General features: G+C 34.5%; 4 protein-coding genes across 4 annotated transcripts; 2 read left to right on the forward strand and 2 right to left on the reverse strand.

The window, feature by feature from the left end:
* On the forward strand, positions 1-1,192 carry LOC140956764 (uncharacterized). Its single transcript, XM_073413626.1, has 2 exons — positions 1-968; positions 1,083-1,192. Exons 1-2 carry the CDS (start codon positions 237-239, stop codon positions 1,095-1,097), a joined length of 747 nt encoding a protein of 248 aa, XP_073269727.1. The 5' UTR covers positions 1-236; the 3' UTR covers positions 1,098-1,192.
* Positions 1,193-4,686: 3,494 nt separating this feature from the next.
* On the forward strand, positions 4,687-7,678 carry LOC140957525 (high affinity nitrate transporter 2.6-like). The gene is made up of 3 exons (XM_073414834.1): positions 4,687-5,626; positions 6,137-6,252; positions 6,932-7,678. Exons 1-3 carry the CDS (start codon positions 4,826-4,828, stop codon positions 7,581-7,583), a joined length of 1,569 nt encoding a protein of 522 aa, XP_073270935.1. The 5' UTR covers positions 4,687-4,825; the 3' UTR covers positions 7,584-7,678.
* Positions 7,679-9,988: 2,310 nt separating this feature from the next.
* LOC140957193 (uncharacterized) lies at positions 9,989-10,753 on the reverse strand. Its single transcript, XM_073414331.1, has one exon. It carries the CDS (start codon positions 10,751-10,753, stop codon positions 9,989-9,991), a length of 765 nt encoding a protein of 254 aa, XP_073270432.1.
* A 2,201-nt stretch (positions 10,754-12,954) lies between these two features.
* On the reverse strand, positions 12,955-19,114 carry LOC140957644 (cell division cycle protein 48 homolog). The gene is made up of 2 exons (XM_073414977.1): positions 18,808-19,114; positions 12,955-13,419 (listed from the first exon to the last, which is right to left on the reverse strand). Exons 1-2 carry the CDS (start codon positions 19,099-19,101, stop codon positions 13,129-13,131), a joined length of 585 nt encoding a protein of 194 aa, XP_073271078.1. The 5' UTR covers positions 19,102-19,114; the 3' UTR covers positions 12,955-13,128.
* Positions 19,115-23,953: the final 4,839 nt, after the last annotated feature.

Genomic DNA, 23,953 nt, shown 5'->3' on the forward strand with positions numbered 1-23,953 from the left:
GTTGGTCTTATTTCATCCGAGTTCATTTTAAGTAATCTCGTTTTGTAAATATAATGGATGGATGAACTGACAGAATTTTTTTTTTTTTTTGTACTGGTGAACAGGTTCTACCAATTTCACCATTTTCTGAGGAGAGGGAGTTGTTGGACATAAACCATGCAATTAAGCTGGAAAATGGTAGATCTCGAGTGAGAAAATTTGTAAAATTTTTAAAAAAACAAAAGGATGAACTGAAAATGTTGAAAAAGAAATGTGTTGAATTAGAGCGAGAAAGTATTTTACATGTAACCAGAAGATCATTGGTTTCTAAGAAGAATGATGAGATTTTTTATTTAAAGTTGGAGGATGTTGAGCAGAGTGATAAAGAATTGGATGAGATTATTGAGGAAAAGTGGGATGAGGCTAGGCAGATTGATAAAGAATGGGATGCTGAGTCTGTAAAAAATGTAGTTGATAATTTTGATGATGTTGTTGACGTAATGTTGAAGAATGTTGTTGCTGATTTGCATAAAGAAAACCATGAACCGAGGGCAGCTAATTCTAGGAATTATTCATGTAATAAAGAGAATAACGAAGTGAAAAGAACTGATTCTGGAAATCCTTCAGCTGGTAATATTACAATTGGATCTAATGCAAATTTGATGGTGCATAATGTTGATGTTGATTTTGAGATAGAAAACAACAAAGTATTAGGCCATGAATTTGCAACCGCTTCATTTGATGAAAACAATTATGTGTTTGGTCGAAATAGCGGGAGTGGAATAGATGACGATGATGAGAATGATGCCGGCAGTGGCATTGGTACTTCAGAAGTGCCGAAGATCACCTTTTTTCAATCTTCAATTGTAGATACCGTCAGGACTAGGGGTGATCGTGTGAAAAAGAAAAAACTCACGAGTTTTGTGACTCCACCCAGCTCTACACCAAAACGGAAGAGGCGTTCCAAAAAACAGGTTTGCCGATCAATGGTGCACAATTTAATCCCAGAATTGTTACTTTTATCTCAATAATATGTCAATTTTCTTATTTATAACACTGCTAATCTTTTTTGCATCTTATATTAAAAATATATTGCGACATAGGAAAATTCTGTCTAAGATGTTGACGAGGGAAGTAGTCCTCTGAAGACTTGCATGTTGAAATTCAAAGGTAGAAGCGATTTTTGTGGGAGTGAAGAAATTTCTGTAGAACAGAGGAAGTTGTTGACAAAATTTCTGAATAGGGAATAATTGGAGTATATATATCTTTGAAATTTTATTTTTTTTCATAATATTTTTTTCTCAATGTTTGTAATGAATTTTGTATTCTATTCATGTACTGTTACAAATTGGATGGATGAGGACATTTGTTTAACTGGACCTTTGTTTTGTGACTTCTTGTTTGGTGAGCTTGTCAGTGGCATTATGATAAACGTGTACATGAGAATAATGCCAAAAAAAAGTATGGATTATGGATTTGAGACTTACTGTATGGACACGTTGGTACAGGTGCGATTCAAATTGAATTCTTGTTCAACTTATTGGATTATGGAGTATGAGTATATTTTTTTGTGAATTTGTAGAAGGAAATGCTTGAAGATTTGGTATGATACGGTAAAAGGAGACGTATAAGCAAGACAGAGTATGAAAATTTCATTGGTAGGCTGACATCCGCGACGTGAGAGAAGTTGCATGAACTAAACGAAGAACTTTTTAGAAGATGCAAGTATATCATTTTTCCAATTAATGACAGATTTCATTGGTATTTGCTAGTTTTCAAATCATCTGAAGGGAAATTCCTACTTTTCAATTCGCTTCGCGATCTTTTTGCAGTTGGGACTGCTAAAGTAATGGTAAGTATGACAATATTATATTCCAACAATAGTAATGATTCCATTGTCAATCAATTTTGCAGCATCCTTGAATATTGCCCCTCGCCTCGGATGCAATGAAACCAAGCGTCAATGGAATTTTGTACGGGAGCATCTTCGAGCTCGTTATCACTACTGGAATGTGTGTCATCTTCCTCAACCCTTACCAATATCAAAACCATATATTCAGTAATAAATAGGTAAAAACTAAGTTCTCTAATTGAAAACATTAGTACTACAATAGATACTGAAAATTTTGTCATCAGTTTACTCACTCAAACGGAAATAATGACAAAAAATAGACTACTGCTTGAATTAGTCTAACAAATACACAACACAAAACCACTGTATTCTTAACTTTCAGGATTATCACTAAAAAAAAGTGTAATATGAACACAAAAAACATACCAAAATAACACAACATACAAAATAGAACTAAATAACGATACTACCTCTCCACAGATTTTCCACCTCTAATCTGTTCTTTTTTCTCTGCCAACAGTTCAATCACTGTAAGCTTTCATACACATATGAAGATGGATCATATTAAGCACATCATCATCTTCGTTCAACGTCACATACATCTTATGTTGGGGAGCTAGGTATTGCAGGATAATAGATTGAGGATTAATCTCCTCGTTTTTTTTCCCAAGACTAGCAAAAATATCAAACAAACTACACCCACTGAAAATCGAAATCACAAAGAGTTGGTTATTGAACTTGCAGGTACCAAGAAACGCAAGATTCGATGATGACCCAACTCCAGCAAATTCCATTACACAGAAAATTAAAGGACAAAAGTTACGAGAGATTGCAGACAACGAAGAAAAATTGGGTGTAAAGTTTAATCTTGTTTAGTCGTTGAAAGAATTTGGCCACAATTTTTTCCTAAGATTTTCATCGGCAATAGGAAAAGACGAGTGTTTAAAGGTTGAGGATAATGAGAGCCGATCCATTTGAGTTTCTGGGGAATGATTTTCATTTTTTACACATGCCCATATAAGGGTATTTTAGGGTTTTAGAAAAATAATGAGGGCATCATTGTAACTTGTTACCAAGTAGAGATCTTAAACACATAATGAAATATGTTAGGGAGCTGAAACATATTAATACTGACATAGGGAGTGGAAGCACATTTGAGTTTGATTTTAGGTATTTATGAGCAATTTACCGTTGAATTATTTAGGGAAGAAAAATTATTCATAATAAAGAATAAGGACTAAATTATATTTTTCTCTAATTAAATAATTAAACTTCAATAATAATTTCATACCAAATCTAAATATGAAAATAGATTTTTTTTTCTGAAATTCTATTAACTTAACCACAATTAAATTTTAGGCAACACGTCAATTTTTAAAGTCGCATAAGAAATATTGGATGGTTATACGCTAATACACGCTAATATTGAAATTTGAAATAAAAACAAATATCACAGTCAATTTATTTGTTTGCCGCCTAAAAATGTGCTTCGTCACATTTATAATTTTAATAATATATATGTGTGTGTGTGTGTGTGTGTGTGTGTGTGTGTGTGTGTGTGTGTGTGTGTGTGTGTGTGTGTGTGAAAAGTATTATATTAGTTGTGTCGAATTTATACATATAGAAACGTAATTGATAATGCAAGAGATGGTGAGGCTAATTAGTCTGGAGTCAAGCGACCAAAAATTAAATTGGATGCAACAATTTACGTAAAATTCATAAATAAAAATAATATGTCGATTATCAATTATATACACATGATGAAATATGTTAACAACATAATAACAAGTTTTGTTATTATCAAAATCAATATTATTAAAATTTTCACAACCCAACAAGTACTTATATTTTTTTTTCCAAAAAATTATATATTTAATTTCAGATTGAACATGTTTGAGTTAAAGGAATTTGTTACCTCTTATATTGTTTGATTTAAATCAAGATTCGTGATGCAAAACTCGCATATGTGTATAAATGTAACAAATATATATATAAATATAGGCGGGCGAGTCAAAAAAAATTAGGAATTGGCTATATATTTTTATAGAGTAGGCTGGATTAAATCACAAATTTCACGAAACATATTAATTATATTTTCAGTTAGTCAGACTTCAATGTTATATATTCTTGGTCAATCAATCAATCTCATTTAATTCGTGTATATGAGTCATAAGTTTAGCAATAATTTCATTAATTTTGTTACAAGCCTCAAGCTTTCAACGTGAAACGATTAATTGATGACAATACATATATATACATATAGAGCATGTCTGTTGTGGAGGAATATCTGACACGTTGTTATTAAATTTTGATCAAAATTTATAAGATAAAAGCTTAATTTAACCTAATATAAGATCAATTATTTGATATATGTCATCATAACATGTGTTAAACCTTCGTAACTAGCTTCTTGTCTGGCTCGCTGTTACATTCTAAGCCAGGATTGGAATTTGCCCTATACATGAGGTCTTAATATTAATTTTAGTTTGCCAAAATATATATATATATATACATTGAAGTTTATTTTTTTTATGTTACAAACGGTCTGATCAATTCATTAAAAAGTATTATTTTTTATATATAGATAGAGTTGACTCGTCTCACCTAGAAAAGGCTTATTATTGGTTTAATTATTTGATTAAAAATAAAAGTAGGATTATTAGGATTGTTTATATATGTATAATTAAAAACTTTTTTAGTTTATTTATCATTCCCTCTTTGCCTAACCCTAGAAGGCTGCTGTTCCGACGAAATTGACCCAAAATGCATGGCACGAAATTTAATATAAATATTTCTAGAACGTATCTCATTTTTAAATTTCTCTTTAACTAATACCTTATCATGCATCAGGTAATCAACATTTAGACAAGTAGTTACCGCTATAAATACCATACAATCTCCAGCCGCTTAAGCCACAAAAGTTTAATATTTTCAGTTAATCTTCGTCCTTTCTGATTAAACTGGTAAATTTCATTTTGAAGAAGCAATAAAAAAATGGGTAATAGTGATGAAAATACCAAAATATCAAGTAGTACTACTCCTTTGCATGGAGCAACAGACGAAAAACTATCCGCACTTAGTTCAGTTTCAACACCAAAATTTTCTTTACCTGTGGATTCCGAGCACAAAGCAATAACCTTAAAGATCTATTCCTTTGCACAGCCACACATGAGATCCTTCCACTTAGCCTGGATCTCCTTCTTCACCTGCTTTATTTCAACTTTCGCTGCCGCACCCTTAGTCCCTGTCATTCGGGACAACCTTGACCTCACCCGCTCCGACATAGGAAATGCCGGTGTTGTCTCCGTGTCAGGCAGCATCTTCTCCCGTCTGGTAATGGGAGTAATCTGCGACCTAATTGGGCCACGATATGGATGCGCGTTCCTAAACTTGTTAACAGCGCCGGTGGTTTTCTCGATGGCCTATGTATCTTCCGCTCAGGGGTACATGGTTGTCAGATTCATGATCGGTTTCTCTCTTGCGACGTTCGTTTCGTGCCAGTATTGGACCAGCGTCATGTTCACTAGTTCCATAATCGGGCTGGTTAATGGCGTGGCGGCGGGGTGGGGGGACATGGGTGGAGGTGTGACTCAATTGCTGATGCCTAATCTTTATCATCTGATTAAGATTATAGGAGCCACTCACTTTACTGCGTGGAGAATTGCTTTTTTTATACCTGGATGGCTGCATATTATCATTGGACTTACGGTTTTGTCTCTAGGACAAGACTTGCCCGATGGGAATCTTGGCACCCTTCAGAAGAGAGGTGATGTGCATAAAGACAAGTTTTCTAAGGTATAGTAATCAATCTAGCTACTTCATGATATCTTGAATATATTTACACACACAATTTTGATATGATGTTCACTTCTTTGCTCATCGTTGAAATGATACTTATCTATTAGTCGTAATGAAACATATANTAAATCTCTTGTTATTCGTGAGACGGGTTGACTCGATCTATATCTACAAAAAAAATAATGTTTTTGACATAAAAATATTATTTTTTCATGGAACGGGTCGGATTAGATATTTGTCTCACAAAATTGATTTGTATACGATCTCATGAGAGTTTTTGTGTGCGTTTATATAAACTGTACTCACACTCAACAATTGGTATATTAATTTAGCCATTTGAGGATGAATAAAGAAATTAGTTCAGATGGACAACATCAACGAGCTCACTACAACTATCAATTTATATGAAAATGAGACGAATTATGCACGAAATTATAATGTCCCATGTATCATATTATTAGATTATGTTTTTGACTGGATCGAAATTATCTTGGTTAATTTATGCAGGTATTCAAGAATGCTGTGAAAAATTATAGGACGTGGGTCTTTTTCATCATTTATGGATTTTCTATGGGAGTTGAACTATGCATAAACAATATCATTGCGGAATATTTCTATGACAGGTTTGCCTGTTCTCCACTTTATTTTGGAATTTTTATTTTTTGGGGGTTTTTTTTTAGTTATTCATTAATGAAACTGCCAACTTGTGGTAGAGTTACAGAGAGTTACAGAACTAGCTGATCGATTTGACACTTTTATCCATTTCTTCCATTTTAAAATGACAATTTACATGCTTATTAAAAATAATGATGTAAGTCACGTTAAAAAAAAAGCAATTATTCAATTTAAATTTATCCAAATTTAGTCTTTTTTCAAAAAAATTAAACTCTTACCATATGGGTACGTATTTTTAATACTAACAAATTAATACGTCTTTAATTAATCGCTAAATGTAATTAAATTTTTTTAGAAAATTGAAGTCTACAAGGATGTATAGGTACTTGATTGAAAGGAGATCTAGTTCAACTTTCATAAATGTGGTAGCATGTATATCTACGCAACATATGTTATGGGAGCATATTTTTGTCTTCGAAATTTAGCAACTCCTAATATAGGTATTATATATGTAATAGTTTTAAGTCCCTAATATTGTAAAATTAAATCTGTGACATTAGGCATAATCATTAAAGTTAATTTAGCATATTATAAGAACAATTCTCATTAATTTTGGTTACTCGATCAATCATCAAAATAACTATTTAACCCGACCACCAACTAGAATACTTTTCATTTGATCTCTAGGTTCAATCTGAATCTTAACACTGCCGGAATCATAGCCGCCACCTTTGGTATGGCCAACTTCGCCGCACGACCCCTAGGTGGATACGCCTCCGACTTAGCCGCCCAAAGATTTGGTATGCGAGGAAGATTGTGGATCCTATGGATAGTCCAAACACTAGGAGGTGTGTGTTGCATTTGGCTTGGGTTTGCGGATTCTCTACACATAGCCATCATTTCCATGGTTCTCTTCTCCATCGGAGCCCAAGCTGCATGTGGAGCAGCATACGGCATCATCCCTTTCGTTTCAAGAAGATCTTTAGGCATAATATCTGGCCTCACAGGTGCCGGAGGAAACTTTGGTGGCGGATTGACGCAGTTGATATTTTTTTCCAGCACAAGATTCTCCACAGCAAATGGACTGACGTATATGGGTATAATGGCTGTGATATTTACTATTCCTGTGGCGTTCGTTCATTTTCCACAATGGGGGAGTATGTTTCTCCCAGCTTCTAAAAATGGCAAGTATACCGAAGAGAGTTACTATTCTTCTGAGTGGAACGAAGAGGAAATAAGCAAGGGTTTGCATCGAGGAAGCCTCAAATTCGCGGAGAACAGTGTGTTGGAACGAGGAAGAGGACGATCCGTGAGAAATTCCGAGGAAAGCCAAGTTTAATAATTTCAGACAGTTTAATTTGTTAAACACATCTTCAAAGATATTGTGTGCATAATACAAAATGTTGCGTACTTAATAGTGATATTAATGTAGCACCTCTTAAGGCAACATTCTTTACATATACATATATTAAGGAGTCCCAAACTCATCATAATAAAAAATTATTTAATATAAAAAAAAGATGACAATATATTTTAGGTATAAAATATATATTGTTAGATACTAGCATTACTTATTTATTAATATTATATGTTACATATAAATAATTTTTTTTCAAATAATTAGTTTAATTATGATTTTATATTATCTAAAATAATATTTAAATAAATTTAAGTTATTTATCATGTTTATAATAGTTAGTTGATAAAATATGAAAAAAAAAATTGATTAGAAATGATTACACGCTATGTGTGTGTATAAAATAAAATAAAATAATATATTTAGTATTATATTTTTATATAAATACTATATTTTTATTTTTCAAATAATTAGTTGAAATGTGATTTTTTACATTTAAAATAATATTTAAATAAATTGAAGTTATTTATCATGTCTATTTTGATAAAATATGGAAAAAAAATTGATGAAAAATGCTTAAAATTACTAAAATATGCATAAAATCTTAAGGAGTAGGTCTTTTGTGAGACGATCTCACGAATCTTTATCTGTGAGACTGGTCAACCCTACCAATATTCACAATAAAAAGTAATACTCTTAGCATAAAAAGTAATACTTTTTCATGGATGATCCAAATAAGATATCTGTTTCACAAAATACGACCCGTGAGACCGTCTCACACAAGTTTTTGTCAATCTTAAGTGCAAACTCCCTCAGAGATTTCTCATATAAAGAACTTATGTCGAGCTTCATTACATAGGTGAATCCGTACATTATTGATATATATAAAAAAGATTACAATATATTTGAGGTATAAAATATATATTTTTTAGAAACTAACAGTACTACACACACAATCGCGTATAATATATGTAGTTTACATATAAATAATGTATTTTTATTTTTCAAATAATTAGTTTAATTATGATTTTTTACATCGAAAATAATATTTAAATAAATTAAAGTTATTTATCATTTCTATAATAGTCGTTGACAAAAATATGGAAAAATTTGACGAGGAATGCTTGGAATTACTAATATATGCATAAAAACAAATTCTCATATCTATATAATACAAGGACAATTTTGGGGAAAAAAATTTGGTATCCTCTAATTTATTTATTAGTTTTTCATATAATCAACATGTTGACAGCCAATGATTGAGCATTATACTGATGTATTTAACTCCCACTCGAAAACTCCATGAGCTGTTTTTAGTGTTTTAATGAGAAACAGATCATGGCATGGAGAAAAAGACCAAGACAATCTCCAACCCAAAATTCTATTTTAAAGCAATTCTATTTTAAAATAGTGCAATTTCTGCACCAAATATTATATTCATCTCCAACCCATCTACTTCAAATCTTACTCTAAAAAGAATATTCTCAGAATATTCCTTTTTAAAAATATATTTAAATTATTTCTTATTAATTATTAAATATATATTTCTAATTTTATTAATATAATTATAAGTATCGTTTAATATTTATTTAAATTGTTTAATTTAAATTGTTTAATAATTATTGTTTAATATTTATTTAAATTGTTTAATAATTATTAAAAATTTATTTAATTGTTTAATATTATACGAATTGAAACATAAATTATTTAAATTGATAAAATATAATAATACATGACATTGAATTAAAAAAACATAGTACAAATACATGACATTAAATTAAAAAATACAATACAAATACAATTTCAAATATTTGAATGACCATATTCATCTCATAAATGATTAATCAAAGCATTTCGCAATGCAAAGTGGGCGTCTTTGTCTTTTATTTTTTTTATATCGAGCGAGAAATTCTTGAAATCTGATATGTTCATTGACAACAATTTCTACCACTGGAGTCGGTGCTTCTCTCGCATCTTGAATTGGTGCACTAAGATCACGTTCATCTTCGATTATCATATTGTGCATTATAATGCATGCTTTCATTATATCATGCAAATGATTTTTCTTCCAACCACGGGCGGGAGATGTCACAATTGTAAATCGTGATTGAAGAACGCCAAATGCACGCTCCACATCTTTCCTGCATGACTCTTGTTTCATCGCAAAAATACTGCTTCTTTGGACCACGCGGATCATGGATAGTCTGCACAATAGTTGACCATTTCGGATAAATACTATCAGCTAGATAATATTCAGTATCATATTCTTTGCTTCCAATATTGTAATGAGCTGGAGGAGCAATTCCTTGTGCAAGATTGGAAAATAGACTGGACGACTCTAAAACATTTATATCATTATTGGTTCCGGGCATACCAAAATATGCATGTCATATCCAAAGATCATAATCAGCCACCGCTTCTAAAATGATTGTTGGAGAACCACTACGACCTGCATATTGTCCCGCCCAAGCTGTGGGGCAATTTTTCCACCTCCAATGCATACAGTCGAGACTTCCCAACATTCCAGAAAAACATCGTTGTTTGCCAATATAGAGTAGTCTAGCAACATCATTGGTCGTAGGTGATCTCAAGTACTGCTCATCAAAAACTTCCACTATAGCTCGACAAAAGCGTTGCATACACTGAATTGCAGTCGATTCTCCTATTTGTATGTATTCATCAGTAGCATCCGCAGGTAAGGCATATGCTAGCATTCTTAATGCAGCAGTTGCTTTTTGATTAGTCGACAGCCCGAGCCGTCCCAAACTATCACTTCGTTGTATGAAATAAACATCGTGATTCTGTATACTATCTACTATCCGAAGGAAAAGATTCCGAGACATTCGAAATCGTCTATGGAAAATTGCTTCATTATATACTCGATTTTCAGCAAAATAGTCGTTAAACAACTTACGATCAACAATTTCACGGTCGCGTCGAATGAATATGTGACCCGGAATTGAACCTCCATGTGTGACTTCTTCTTCTTGTTGGATGATGTAGGAAGCAACCAAATTTTGTTCTCGAGATATAGTTGTCAGTATTGCATTGCTTCTGTTTTGGAGATTTTCGAAGAATTGAATATCATCTTCATTATCTGACAATGAATATGATCTAAATGATATTGCATCAAATTGAAAAGTCGGATTCATTTTTGTGATATGAAGAATGCAAGATTTATGTGTTAGTAGGATAATACAATCCACATTATATAATGGTAGATTTGGAATGGTAGGTGCATTTGGAACGTTAGGTGCATTTGGAACGATAGATGGATTTGGAACGGTAGGTGAATTTGGAAGGTTATGTGTATTTGGAACGGTAGATGAATTTGGGATGATATGTGCATTTGGAACAATAGGTGAATTTGGAAGGTTAGGTGCATTTGGAACGGTAGATAAATTTAGAATGGTTGCTGAATTTGGAACGGTAGTTGGATTTGGAAGGGTAGGTGGATTTGGAACGGTAGTTGAATTTGGAATGGTAGGTGCATTTGGAACGGTAGGTGAATTTGGAAGGTTAGGTGCATTTGGAACGGTAGGTGAATCTGTAGGTGCATTTGGACCCGTAGGTGCATTTGAAATGGTAGGTGAAATTTATACTATAAATATACTCCTGATTGTTTGAATGAATTATTAAACATTACAAATCATACTCCAAATAATATATTTCTTCAAGGAAAATCAATGGACTCCAGTAGCCGAACATCTAACTACTCTATCGAAGAAGATAAGCTATTATGTCATGTTTATCTTGACGTCTCGCAAAATCCTATCATCGGTATAAACCAATCCAAAGATCGATTTTGGATTCGTATTGAAGAAGCTTTCAATGGCAGCAGATCGAATAACATGCAAGAACGCAATAGAAGATCAATGCAATGTCATATGCAAGTTATCCTCCGTGCTGTTAGAAAATTATGTGGCTGTGTAAGCATAATTGAAAAGCTGAAGTCGAGTGGCGCATCCGAGGAAGATATTGTAAGTCTTTAGTTTTAAAATATTCTGGATACGCTAACTTTATTTTTATACGGGTTGGATATTTTTGTGCAGTTGAACCGAGCAAAAGATTTAATGATGTAAGATAAAAATTTCAGTCGATGATTCAAATTTGATCATGTGTGGCCTATCATGAAAGATTTGGAGAAATTTTCGGCCAACGACAGTGCACCGATACCACTATCAAAACAACATGTCACAAATTTGGATTCGTCACAATCAGATAATCAAGAACCGGAATCTCCAATGTCAGGTTCTCAAGGAATAAATTCATTTTCAATTAATTTAAGTAGTGATGAAAATGCATGTGGAACTCCATCTCATCGACCACTTGGAGTGAAAAAATCCAAATTAAAGAAAAAAAGAGAAGAAAATGTATCAGATTTAATTTCTACGATGAAGGAAGGTCATCGCGATCTTATCAATGTACTACAAAAGGGAGCTACCGATATGCAACAAAATTATGATATTAAGCTGTTAATGTTGCAAAATGAACAAAAAAAGCTAGAAATTTGTCAACAACAAATAGCATTGGCTGCATTTCAAGAGGAGAATAAAATTTTGTACATGGATCTGACCACAATTGGTGATCCAGAAATGCGTCAAATGGTTCAAAATGAAAGAGCAAGAATTATGCAGAAAAGAGAGGAAGAACGTCGTCAACGTGAAGGCAACACATTTGGAAAATATTTTGGTGATTTTGGAGGATCTGGATCTGGATCAGGACCTGATTTTCCAGATTATTGATAATTTAGTTTGATTCTCTTTTATTTAATTTAGTTTGATTCTCTTTTATTATCCTTGCACTTAAATTAAATGTATTTGATTTCGTTTTTTTATTTTAATCGTGTGTTTGAATGTTTAAATATTATTCAATAAATTTGTGTATTCGATTATGTTATTTACAGTAATGATTTACATTAACCTTTCAATTTATAGATTAATATGTTAATCAAATAAATTTCAATTATTAATACTAACAAAATATTTTTTTATTTAATATATTAATTAAATGCTTTTAAATCATTTAAAATATATTAAAGAATTCATATATTATTAAATATATTATTTATTAAATTAATCATAATTTAAAAATAATAAAAAAGTAAATAAAAAATTCTAAAAAAAAAATACAACACCCTGCGTCAAATTTGACGCAGGAGGCGCTGGGCGCTATTTTGGATTCCAAAATAGCGCCCCGGTTGGAGGGCATAGGACAGCAAAATAGCGTGAAATGCTATTTTCAAGTCCCGGTTGGAAATAGCGTCCTGGTTGGAGGGCATAAGACAGCAAAATAGCGTGAAATGCTATTTTCAAGTCCCGGTTGGAGATGCCCTAATAGAAAAGAAAGCCCGTGTTCTCTAATTCATTTGATCAGAATAAAGAATATCAATAAGTTTAAAACAGATCCTGGAATTCAAAGTATGAATCATTGATCACCCTTTTCTGGAGATTTACCTAGTCTAGAGGTAATTGCATTTAATAGAAACTTAGAAAAGCCGAAAAATAAAACCTTAAACAGTGGAGAATTAACTATATAGGTCATCTTCGTCAACTCCACCAGCAGAGGCTGCAAACGGGTCAGATCCAGTGACACCAGCTGCTGATTCTGGAAATTGGAATTCAGTTCCAAATCCACGAGACTGCTGCAAAGTCTGGGCAAACGCCTGGTACTTGCGAATATCAGCATCACTCACACTTCTACGAGCAAATCTCATGGACTCCTCAAAATGTGCAGGCTTGATTTCAGACACTTCGTCTTCAACGTCCTCATCCATGGAATCGGGATTATCTCTTCTCCTCTTCTCCTTTTCGATGTCCTGAAACAAGGAATAATCTCGATAATCTTACATCCATAATTGCAATACAACTCCACCAAGAACACAATCATTACTGGAAACACTACAGAGTGGAGACGACTTTATGCAAGGAGTAAGAGCAGAAAATACAGAGTATTGTAATAACTCAAAGGCACTAGCAGCTTCCACTAAAATCTCTGTTCAGAAGTTAAATGTCAGAATTTCGATTTTCGGCTCAAGGGTCTGTTAAATGAAGCATTATGACAGCTGTCAATTAGTTGGAGATAGGTAGTTATGAACCTACATATAAATAGGGAAGCCCGACACTATCTTGTACAATTGAACTCATTTTTACTGAAATAAAGTTTTTACATTTTTCTCTTCATCTCTTTCTTCGTGTGAAGCTCTGCACAATTCCATGGAGTATTGATGCAGGTTGAAGACTCTCTAACATGGTATCAGAGCTTTGGTTGCTTCCGCAAGTTTAATCGTCTTCGTTAATGGCGGCGAATCCTCTCAACATTAGCTTCAATGATCCTCTTTATTTGCATCCTTCGGATACTCCTGGAGTTTCTCTAGTGTCTGATCCATTGATCGGTACTGAAAATTACGGTGTATGGAGTCGCGCTATGTTGCTTGCATTGCGTGCCAAAAATAAGCTTGGATTCATCACTGGATCTACTCGAAAACCAGCAGATAATCATCCTACATTGCATCAATGGGAACGATGCAATGCTATCGTTTTATCCTGGATCATGAGCTCCGTTTCGAAGGAAATTTTCAGCGGTATCATATATTGTACAGAGGCTGCTGGTGTTTGGGCAGATCTGAAGGAGAGATTTGATAAAATTTGTGGATCGCGCATCTATACTCTTCATCGGGAGATTGCACTTCATTCACAGAGTTCTTCCACCATTTCTGTATATTTCTCGCATTTGAAGAAGCTATGGGATGAACAAGCTTCACTTGTTACTCTACCATCGTGCAGCTGTGATACTGCCAGAGCATATATTGAACATGATCAACACCAACACCTTCTTCAATTTCTCATGGGCTTAAATGAGGTCTATGGACACATTCGGAGTCAAATCCTTACGATGAATCCTTTACCATCGGTTAATCAAGCTTATTCCATTCTCAGCCAAGAGGAATCCCATAGGAATGTTCTTTCCTCTTCATCAATTATTAATGTGCCAACGGCAGCCTTTTACTCCTCATTGAATAAAGGAAATGATTCGATAAAATGTGAGAATTGCAATATACCTGGCCACACGAAGGATCAGTGTTTTCGGCTAATCGGTTATCCTCCTGGCCACAAGTTATACAAGAAATTTCCTCAACATAAGAACGACAAATCTAGACATGTGTCACAGCAGAAACCTTTCAGGGCATCCATGAACCACACTGATCCTACTACTGCAGCTTGTGGAGTTTCTCATGAATGCTCCAAGGGAGGTTCTAATATGGCTCATACATTCACTGATAATCAATATCTCCAACTATTGCGGTTGCTTGATCATTTTCCTGCTTCTACAGAGGTAACTTTACCAGTTTAATGACAAATGCGAAATCTAATGAATGGATTTTGGATAGTGGTGCGAATGCTCACATTACAGGTACTTCGAGTGTTCTGCAAAATCATAAGCATTGCGATTCATCTACTGATTCTGTCAGATTACCAAATGGTAAATCCATCAGCATCTTTTCTACTGGTTCTGTTCAGATCTCACCATCTTGTACCTTGCCAAACGTGTTACATGTCCCTGATTTTAGCTTCAATCTTATATCCATCTCACAGTTCACCAAAGACCATCAGTGCTTTGTTGTTTTCTATCCAAATTTTTGCTTATTTCAGGACCTCTTAACTGGGAAGATCATGGGGATTGGTAAACAAAAGCATGGATTATACTATCTTGATCGAATTCCAGCCGCTGTAGCCTCTGCTGATCACTCAACCATAAGGCCCTGTCTTAGCTCTTGTAGTAGTTCATCTTTTGTATCAAATCCTTGTAGTCTTTCTGCTTGTAAGAATGAAGATGTTGATATATGGCATAAGAGATTTGGTCACTTGTCTGTCTCGCGTTTGCAATACTTACCTTTTGTCAAGAACAAGTTTTTTAAAATGCACTGTCCCATTTGTCCACTAGCAAAACAAACCAGAAATCCCTTTCCTACTCATGAAAGATCAACTTCTAATCGTATCTTTCAATTACTTCATGTTGATATATGGGGTCCTTATAGAACACCAACTCACAATGGTGCACGTTTTTTCCTTACCATGGTCGATAACTTCTCGAGGTGCACATGGGTTTTCCTCATGCAATTTAAATCTGATACACTACAGATTCTAAAGAGCTTCATGGCCTTTGTTTCAACACAATTTAACAAACAAGTTCAGATTCTTAGGACTGATAATGCATTAGACTTCTTTAACAATGATTGTAGCTCTTTTCTCACATCCTTGGGAATCATTCATCAAAGCTCTTGCCCGTATACTCCCCAGCAAAATGTCTTAGTTGAGCGAAAACATCGCCATATTCTCAACATAGCTCGTGCTATCAAGTTTCAAGCTTCAATACCCGATCCTTATTGGGGTGAGTGTGTTTTGCATGCTGTTTATTTGATTAATCGAATTCCCACTCCGTTGCTAGGTAATAGAACCCCTTTTGAAATGTTATTCAAAAAGACTCCTTCTTTTGGGCATCTCAAAATATTTGGATGTCTTTGTTATGCTACTAACCTTAAACCAATTGATAAATTTGATGTTCGTGCAAAGCCGTGTGTATTTCTTGGCTATCCACTTCACCAAAAAGGATACAAGCTCTTGGATATGTCGACCAAGCAATTCATTGTGTCTCGGGATGTCATCTTCCATGAGGATATTTTCCCTTTTTCAGCTGCACCTTCATCTCTTAGCAATGTTTCCCAGCCTTTATTTTTTGATCACGATGATTTGGTTTTGCCTGCATCATCTAGTTCTCCTAATACTATTGATCCTCCTTCTGTTTCCATACCATCTTCAATTTCCCAAGTTAATATTCCACCTGTAAGACAGTCCACTCGAATCAGAAAACCTCCTCTTTGGAGCAATGATTATGTCTGCTCCAATATCTCCTCGAACACACACTCTTCCATAGCTCATAACATCTTTGACTACCTCTCTTACAAAAGGCTGTCCCCATCTTACCAATCTTTCTTGGCCTCTGTCTCCACTCTTACTGAACCACAATCTTACCATGAGGCTGTTTCTGATCCGAATTGGCGTGAAGCCATGGCTAAAGAGATTGCAGCCTTGGAGGCCAACAATACATGGGAAGTAGTTCCTCTGCCCCCTGGAAAAAAACCGATTGGTTGTAGATGGGTTTATAAAATTAAATACAAATCCGATGGGAGCATTGAACGTTTTAAAGCGCGGCTTGTTGCCAAAGGCTACACCCAACAATACGGAATTGACTATGAGGATACATTTTCTCCTGTGGCAAAGATTGTTACTGTTAGATGCCTTCTCACCGTGGCAGCAGCGAAACAGGGGGAGTTGCATCAAATGGATGTGACAAATGCGTTTCTACAAGGTGATTTGGACGAAGAAATATACATGTCCATTCCTCAAGGGTTTGACAAAACACGAGAGAATGTTGCTTGTAAACTCCGTAAATCGCTTTATGGTCTAAAGCAAGCATCCAGGCAATGGAATTCAAAATTTTCTCAAGCACTGATACATGGTGGTTTTAGTCAGTCCATGCATGATAATTCGCTCTTCGTTAAGCAGCAAGGGGGGTTGATCACTATACTTCTGGTTTACGTTGATGACATAGTCATTACTGGAAATGATGAGGATGCCATCAAGGATCTTAAAGGTCATCTCCATGCTACCTTTGACATCAAAGATCTTGGACCTTTGAAATTCTTTTTGGGTATTGAGGTAGCTCGCTCTAAAGCTGGAATTTGTTTAAATCAGCGCAAGTATGCTTTGGAATTATTGTCAGAGGTAGGCATGGTTGGATGCAAGCCTTTTGACACGCCTATGGAGCAACACCTCAAACTCACCACACTTGAGTTTGATCAATCTACAAACTCTGCTGGATCTTCTTCTGAATCTGACCCACTACTATCTAATCCATCGAGTTATCAGCGCTTAATTGGTCGCCTCATTTACCTCACCATCACTAGACCTGATATCTGTTATGCTGTGCAAGTTCTTAGTCAGTTCATGCACTCACCGAAGAAGTCTCATTTGATTGCAGCCTATCGCATTGTTGGCTATTTAAAGAAGACTCCTGGTTTTTGTCTTTTCCTATCCTCCACGAATGATCTTCAATTATCTGCATATTGCGATTCGGATTGGGCTTCTTGTCCTATGAGCCGCAAATCTACTACTGGCTATGTCATCAAACTTGGATCTTCTATTGTTTCTTGGAAGACAAAGAAGCAACACACGGTTTCCCGTTCATCAGCTGAAGCGGAGTATCGTTCCATGGCCATGACAGCATGCGAAATAATTTGGCTTCGAGGCCTTCTTGGTGACTTAGGTGTTTCCTTTAACAAAGCTACACCTCTTTATTGTGACAACCAATCTGCTCTTCATCTTGCTGCAAACCCAATATTTCATGAAAGATCGAAGCACATTGAAGTTGATTGTCACTTCATTCGGGAAAAGATCAAGAATAACGTGATTCGTATATCTCACATCTCCACACAAGTTCAACCAGCTGATGTCTTTACCAAAGCATTGGCATCTGACCAACATCATTTTTTAATCTCCAAGCTTGGAATGCTTAATCTATTCCAAGCTTGAGGGGGGATGTTAAATGAAGTATTATGACAGCTGTCAATTAGTTGGAGATAGGTAGTTATGAACCTACATATAAATAGGGAAGCCCGACACTATCTTGTACAATTGAACTCATTTTTACTGAAATAAAGTTTTTACATTTTTCTCTTCATCTCTTTCTTCGTGTGAAGCTCTGCACAATTCCATGGAGTATTGATGCAGGTTGAAGACTCTCTAACAGGGTCAATAGAAAAGGAATTATCTACTACCTTCAAGACAGTAAATAAGAATTCAGAAAATCGAAGTATGGGTGTCTCCAGGTACCGGCTTGGGCCTGTGCCAACACTACGCGCGTATTATCGAATTGAACAATAAATATATATTCTTTACAGTACTATTGACCTTTATTGACTGAAACTAGGATACAAATATTTGTATTCAAGGCATGTTTTAAACGTGTTGCATTGGATCTTAAGGAGTACCAAGACATGTACACTTATTCTCAAGGGCACGTCTCATTGAAGGATCATGACTCGTACGTATATAGGCTCAAAGATTGGGCCTTAGACCCAACTCCTAATCACTAAGCACGTGTACATAATAAAGAGGTGAAAATAAAACAGGGCACAGGAACATACTTTTTCAATATTCTCTCTTATGGCATACTTGCAAGTCCGCTGACATATTTCTGTGATATCTGCCCCGCTAAATCCTTGAGTATACTTGGCAAGTGCTCGTAGATCAACATCTTTGGAAAGCGGTGATTTTCTGAGGCATGCTTTGAATATCTTATGGCGTGACTCTTCATCAGGCAAAGGGATGTATATTAACTGATCCAGACGACCAGGACGTAAAATTGCTGGATCGATTATGTCAGGTCTGTTAGTAGCCCCAATTATAAAAACAGTCTTTTTTGCGTTCATACCATCCATTTTTGTTAGACAATGTTTGTTGTCCATACATTGACTCAAATGACCTCCAAAGCCGATCGTACTATTCATAATTTAGTTCACTTCCTATTGAACATGTTGACAAAATTTTGAATAGATGGTTCGATATGTCGCCGACGCTTCTACAAGTTGACTAAATTTTGTGCACATGCAAATCTGAAAATTCAAAGTAAGTGATCTTTTGTTATATATAAAGTTTGGCACACTTGTTCTTCATAGGTAGGCTTTGGTAATATATCTATTTTTCGTAAGTGTGTTTTTGTTTCTTTAAGCCATATTTATTTCAACTCAACGGAAATCATTAAGTATTTTTTCTATTTTACTCTTTTCGCCCCCTTTCTAAGCACTACTATGAGAAAGCGTCAAAATCATTGTCTGGGCTTATTCATGTTTTAATTCACCATATTTCTGCTTTAAGTATTGATCGTACACCATTTGGTTCATGTCCTTTGATTTGTATATGTTTCATTCATTATCTTTTATTCATTCGTTATGCTTCGAGATTTTGAAAAGAACGTTGTTATGCTTTGATTTTGAAGTAGAAAGAAAACATGATAAGATATAGCCTTGTACGGTGAGTAGAAATCCTTACTTATAGCCTCTCTCGGTGGATGTAAAATTGATACTAATTGGCTCGCTCCTTAGAGAAATAATATATATGGGACAAAAAAAATGAACTATGAATGATGAGAAAATTGTAGTGCCTTTTATATGTTCACATTTTGTTTTTAATATGTTTCAATGCTTTATTTAAGTTTTGTTTAAGTCATATCTTGATACATGTCGTGACATGTTTCGCAACATGTTCCTCTCAGAATTATATTTATATGTTTACTTTTGTTATAGATAATGAGATGAATTTTAGTAACATATATATGTTTATGCGACATGTCACATCTGAAATGATTTTTGTACATATATTATCTTATTCAATTGTACGAATAATCATCACTTACTGAGTATTTCACAAAATATCCATCCCTTACAAAGGTTACACTCCTTTCTCAAATGAGAATTTCTCAAATGAGAAAGAGAAGCAAGTCGAAGAAGAACATCAAAAACACTTTTTGGGGATGGTGATGAAGCCCCATTCAATCAAGACAAGTCCTATTATTTCGTTTTTGTTTATGTTATCATGTTTTAAGCTTCCACATTTCGTTCAAGTTTTTATTGCATTGCAGAGACATTGATATATTTTATGATACAAACTGATTTTGGCAAGATTTATATTGCGAGGCTTGTTGTTTACAATTTTTTTATTGTTAAACAACGCTAGATGCTACACACTTCGGTTTCGGGACGTGACAAGTTCGATTCCGATGGAAGAGACTATTCAAAATTCAGATTCCGGACATGATATAAGCCTGAAATCATGAAGAAGAAAAAAACGTTAGAATGGGGCCAAGAGGGTATCCTTATGTAACCCATTCGACTCTCAAGTCAAAGACTGGAGATATATCAGCAGCTAAGGGCGTTGCTTGAAATTAATATAGTGACTGAATAAATGAGGTTCTCAAACCTTGTATTTATAGGAAAACATGTGGGGACCACACATGTGAAGTGTGGGACCCTTCATTATATGGTTCACCTAGGTTAAGACTTCAATTGTTGTCACTCAACTTTTCAACCACAGGCTCACCTTCTTGGGTGGCCGACGTAATGGCGGAGTCAGAAATATGGCTCTGTCCGAACTGGAATTTTAAACTTTAGAATCTTTTAATATTTTAAATTGATCTACCGGGCTAATATCATATTATTCCAAAATTATACAAAATTTACATATACATTTTTTTAAAAAAAAATTGGACAAACCCGAGTAAAGGAGCATGTGGCTCCGCCCCTGCCGACGCCCACGAGCTTACTTCTTTTGCTTTTGTTTTTTCACGGTGACCCTTGCTTTTTCTGGCTTCACGTGATGCACCTTCACCTGTTTGCTCTCTCTCCCGACTTCTTGCTTCATAGCATATTCCCTTAGGATTGTTATGAGTTTCTTGTTCAATCAAATTAATCTTGCCCCTATGAGCTCTCCTACTCGGGGACAGCTCCTCATCTAGTAACAACACCCTCACGCTCTCCCCTAGCCATTCTCATCTCCCCTACTCATCTTCATGGACTGCTCTCATTCAATAAGAAATGGGTCCGAGGTCTAAAGAGTGGATATGAACTCAAACTGGGCTGACCATACGATATGCCCATTTATGGGGGGGTATCAATATATTTTAGCATTCCGTAAAAAGTTTTATTAATTCCCATGTCCCTTGCTTAAGGGTTGAAGGGGTTTCACCGAGAATATCCCGTCATCCTGAAAATGCATGTTTGATTCTTATCTTTGGAATGCCATTATATTGCCGACAACAATTGGATAAGAATTAGATCCAGCACGGAAAAGTATTGTAATATACGAAATTATGTGATAACTATTTTACTTAACATCAGTAAAGATTTTTCACTGATCCTGCCTTCTTTCTTCATNTACACACACACACACACACACACACACACACACACACACACACAAAGAACTTGAGAGGGGAAAAAAAACCCAAAGATCCACTAGTGTCAATGAATTTGTAAGGAAAAAAGAATGAAGCCTTCTAAAAGTTATCGTGGACCAAGGCACACTAACTTAAGGTGGGATATTGAAAAGGTGTAATTGTCAGATCTCAAATGGAAAAAATCAAATATGTATGCAAAAAAAATATGAATTACCAAAAATAATTTGTTGAATAATTCCCTCGCTATATATACTAGTGTTCAAGTAGATGCGTTGTGTGCTTGTACATCATGATTTTTTTTAAAAAAAAATTTGAGTTTGTTTGATTTATAATTATAAAATTGAGGGATGTTGTAATTATTAAAATCGATAAATGATATTATGGTAATTTACGAAATTGGTACCCTTCTGCTACTCTAGTATAGAGATAGAGATAATCTCCAGATTGCCTAATTTTGCCATAGGAGGGGAAGGGGACAACTACAGTCAGACAAACAACCGTATATTGCCCCCACATTGCAGCACTTCTCTTGAGGTAATTTTTCTTAATAAATATAGTTGGTGATAAGAGGCAAAGTGTTTCTATCTCATCTGTCTATATGTACCATATAAAAATATCTGCCTACTATTTCTTGCATTGTGCATCAATTCTATCAACATTATAAGTGAATTGTCTGGATCGATCATAAGACATATAAGCTCCCGGGGCGAAGCGAACAGGGGGCAGCGATGGTGATCATCTTTCCTCATATGGAAAATTTAAAAGTTTTATGCATAATTTGTCTTGCAGTTCTAGTTCCCCGAATCTATTAATCTGGCCACTCATCAGATCACACATCCTCGCCCGAAATTCTGGGTCTATTCTGTCCTTACATATTACTATGAGTTCATACATAAAATTAACGGTTTGCAAGAATCCAAAATTAGAACCGACAATTATAGTTCTAAAAACATAATTCCAAATGTTTAAATTTTGGTTTGAGAAATGAGTAAACATATAGCTTGAGTTTAGCTGGATATTGTGCATGACCAAAACATGCATGCGGGAGATGTAATTAGACTCTAGCCCATCAACATTAATGAAAGAATTCCACTCCTTAGAAGAGTCACTTTTGAATCTCTGCCATATAAAATAAGGGAGTGTGTGCAACAAATTTAGTTTTAAAAACATAATTAAATTTATAGAATGTTATGGAGAAATGAGAAAAAATAGTGTTTGAAAACAAAAATGAAAAGTTGTGAGAATCAGGATTAGGTAATGTTTTGATAATAATTTATTCTAACATTAACTTGTACTAGAATATCTGCAGAAGCAGAATCAATATCCCATTAACTTCTCGATTTAAATTTTACTAAAAAAAAAGTTATCCAGAATCTGAGTTTAAGAAACACAAAACTGATTTTTTAAAGCCAAGATCAAATAATCGTTTTTATTTAGTGATTACGAACACTCCTTAAATAAGTTAGGACTCATAGGATCGATATAATTTGTATCACCCTCTACGAATTGCATGCTTCACTTTGCAACGTACTCTATTAGTTAATCTTACTTATTTCTTTGATCTTTATAGCGATCCAAGATTGAGCAGTCACAAAAATTAAAATGGCAGCGAGACCGGAGAAAGAGGCTGCTTAACTTGTTTTGAAGGGAGATCAAATGTGAATTTTCAAAAAAAAATATAAAAATTTAAATAATTTTATATAAGCACACAGCTTTCACCTTCTTAATCGCCTCCAGTTGTTCATCTAGCTAGCCAATATAAATGATGCACATGCCAAGGAACATCTTTAATTAATTCCAAACGTATAGATTGTGATATAATGAAATGGGATGCACGTACTCTTTAGCTTTATTTGACCAAAAGTTTACCCTAAAATTGAACCTTTTGAAATGCATGAAACGTCAAGTAACAGAAGTGACGTTTCGTGTATGCATTAAATTTCTCACTCACATGCATTGGTCTCCACATTATTTTTTTAGGGAAGAATGTAATTTTAGTTATGTAAATCCGCATGTTTTATGTTTTCGTCGGATAATTTGTCAATTTTTTTTATTTTCATTCAATAATTTGAAATTTGTTTTTGGTTTTGGTATTTTTTTTCATAAAAATCTTGTAGAAAATTGAATATCGTAATAAGACAAATCGACACCTAATATTCAAAATGGAAAAAAAAAAAAGAGAGAAGAAAAGCTTTTCGTTTCAATATATTTATTTTTTCTTAGATAGATCTTAATTTGATTAATATAAACTTTATTTTCTACACGAGCTATATAGTTAATGGATGAAAACTAAAAATGGACAAAACATCAAGCATGGCAAAATCTTCAAGAAATGGCAA

This window comes from Primulina huaijiensis, chromosome 14 (genome assembly GCF_012295235.1).
Source record: "Primulina huaijiensis isolate GDHJ02 chromosome 14, ASM1229523v2, whole genome shotgun sequence".
NCBI classification, from domain to species: domain Eukaryota; kingdom Viridiplantae; phylum Streptophyta; class Magnoliopsida; order Lamiales; family Gesneriaceae; genus Primulina; species Primulina huaijiensis.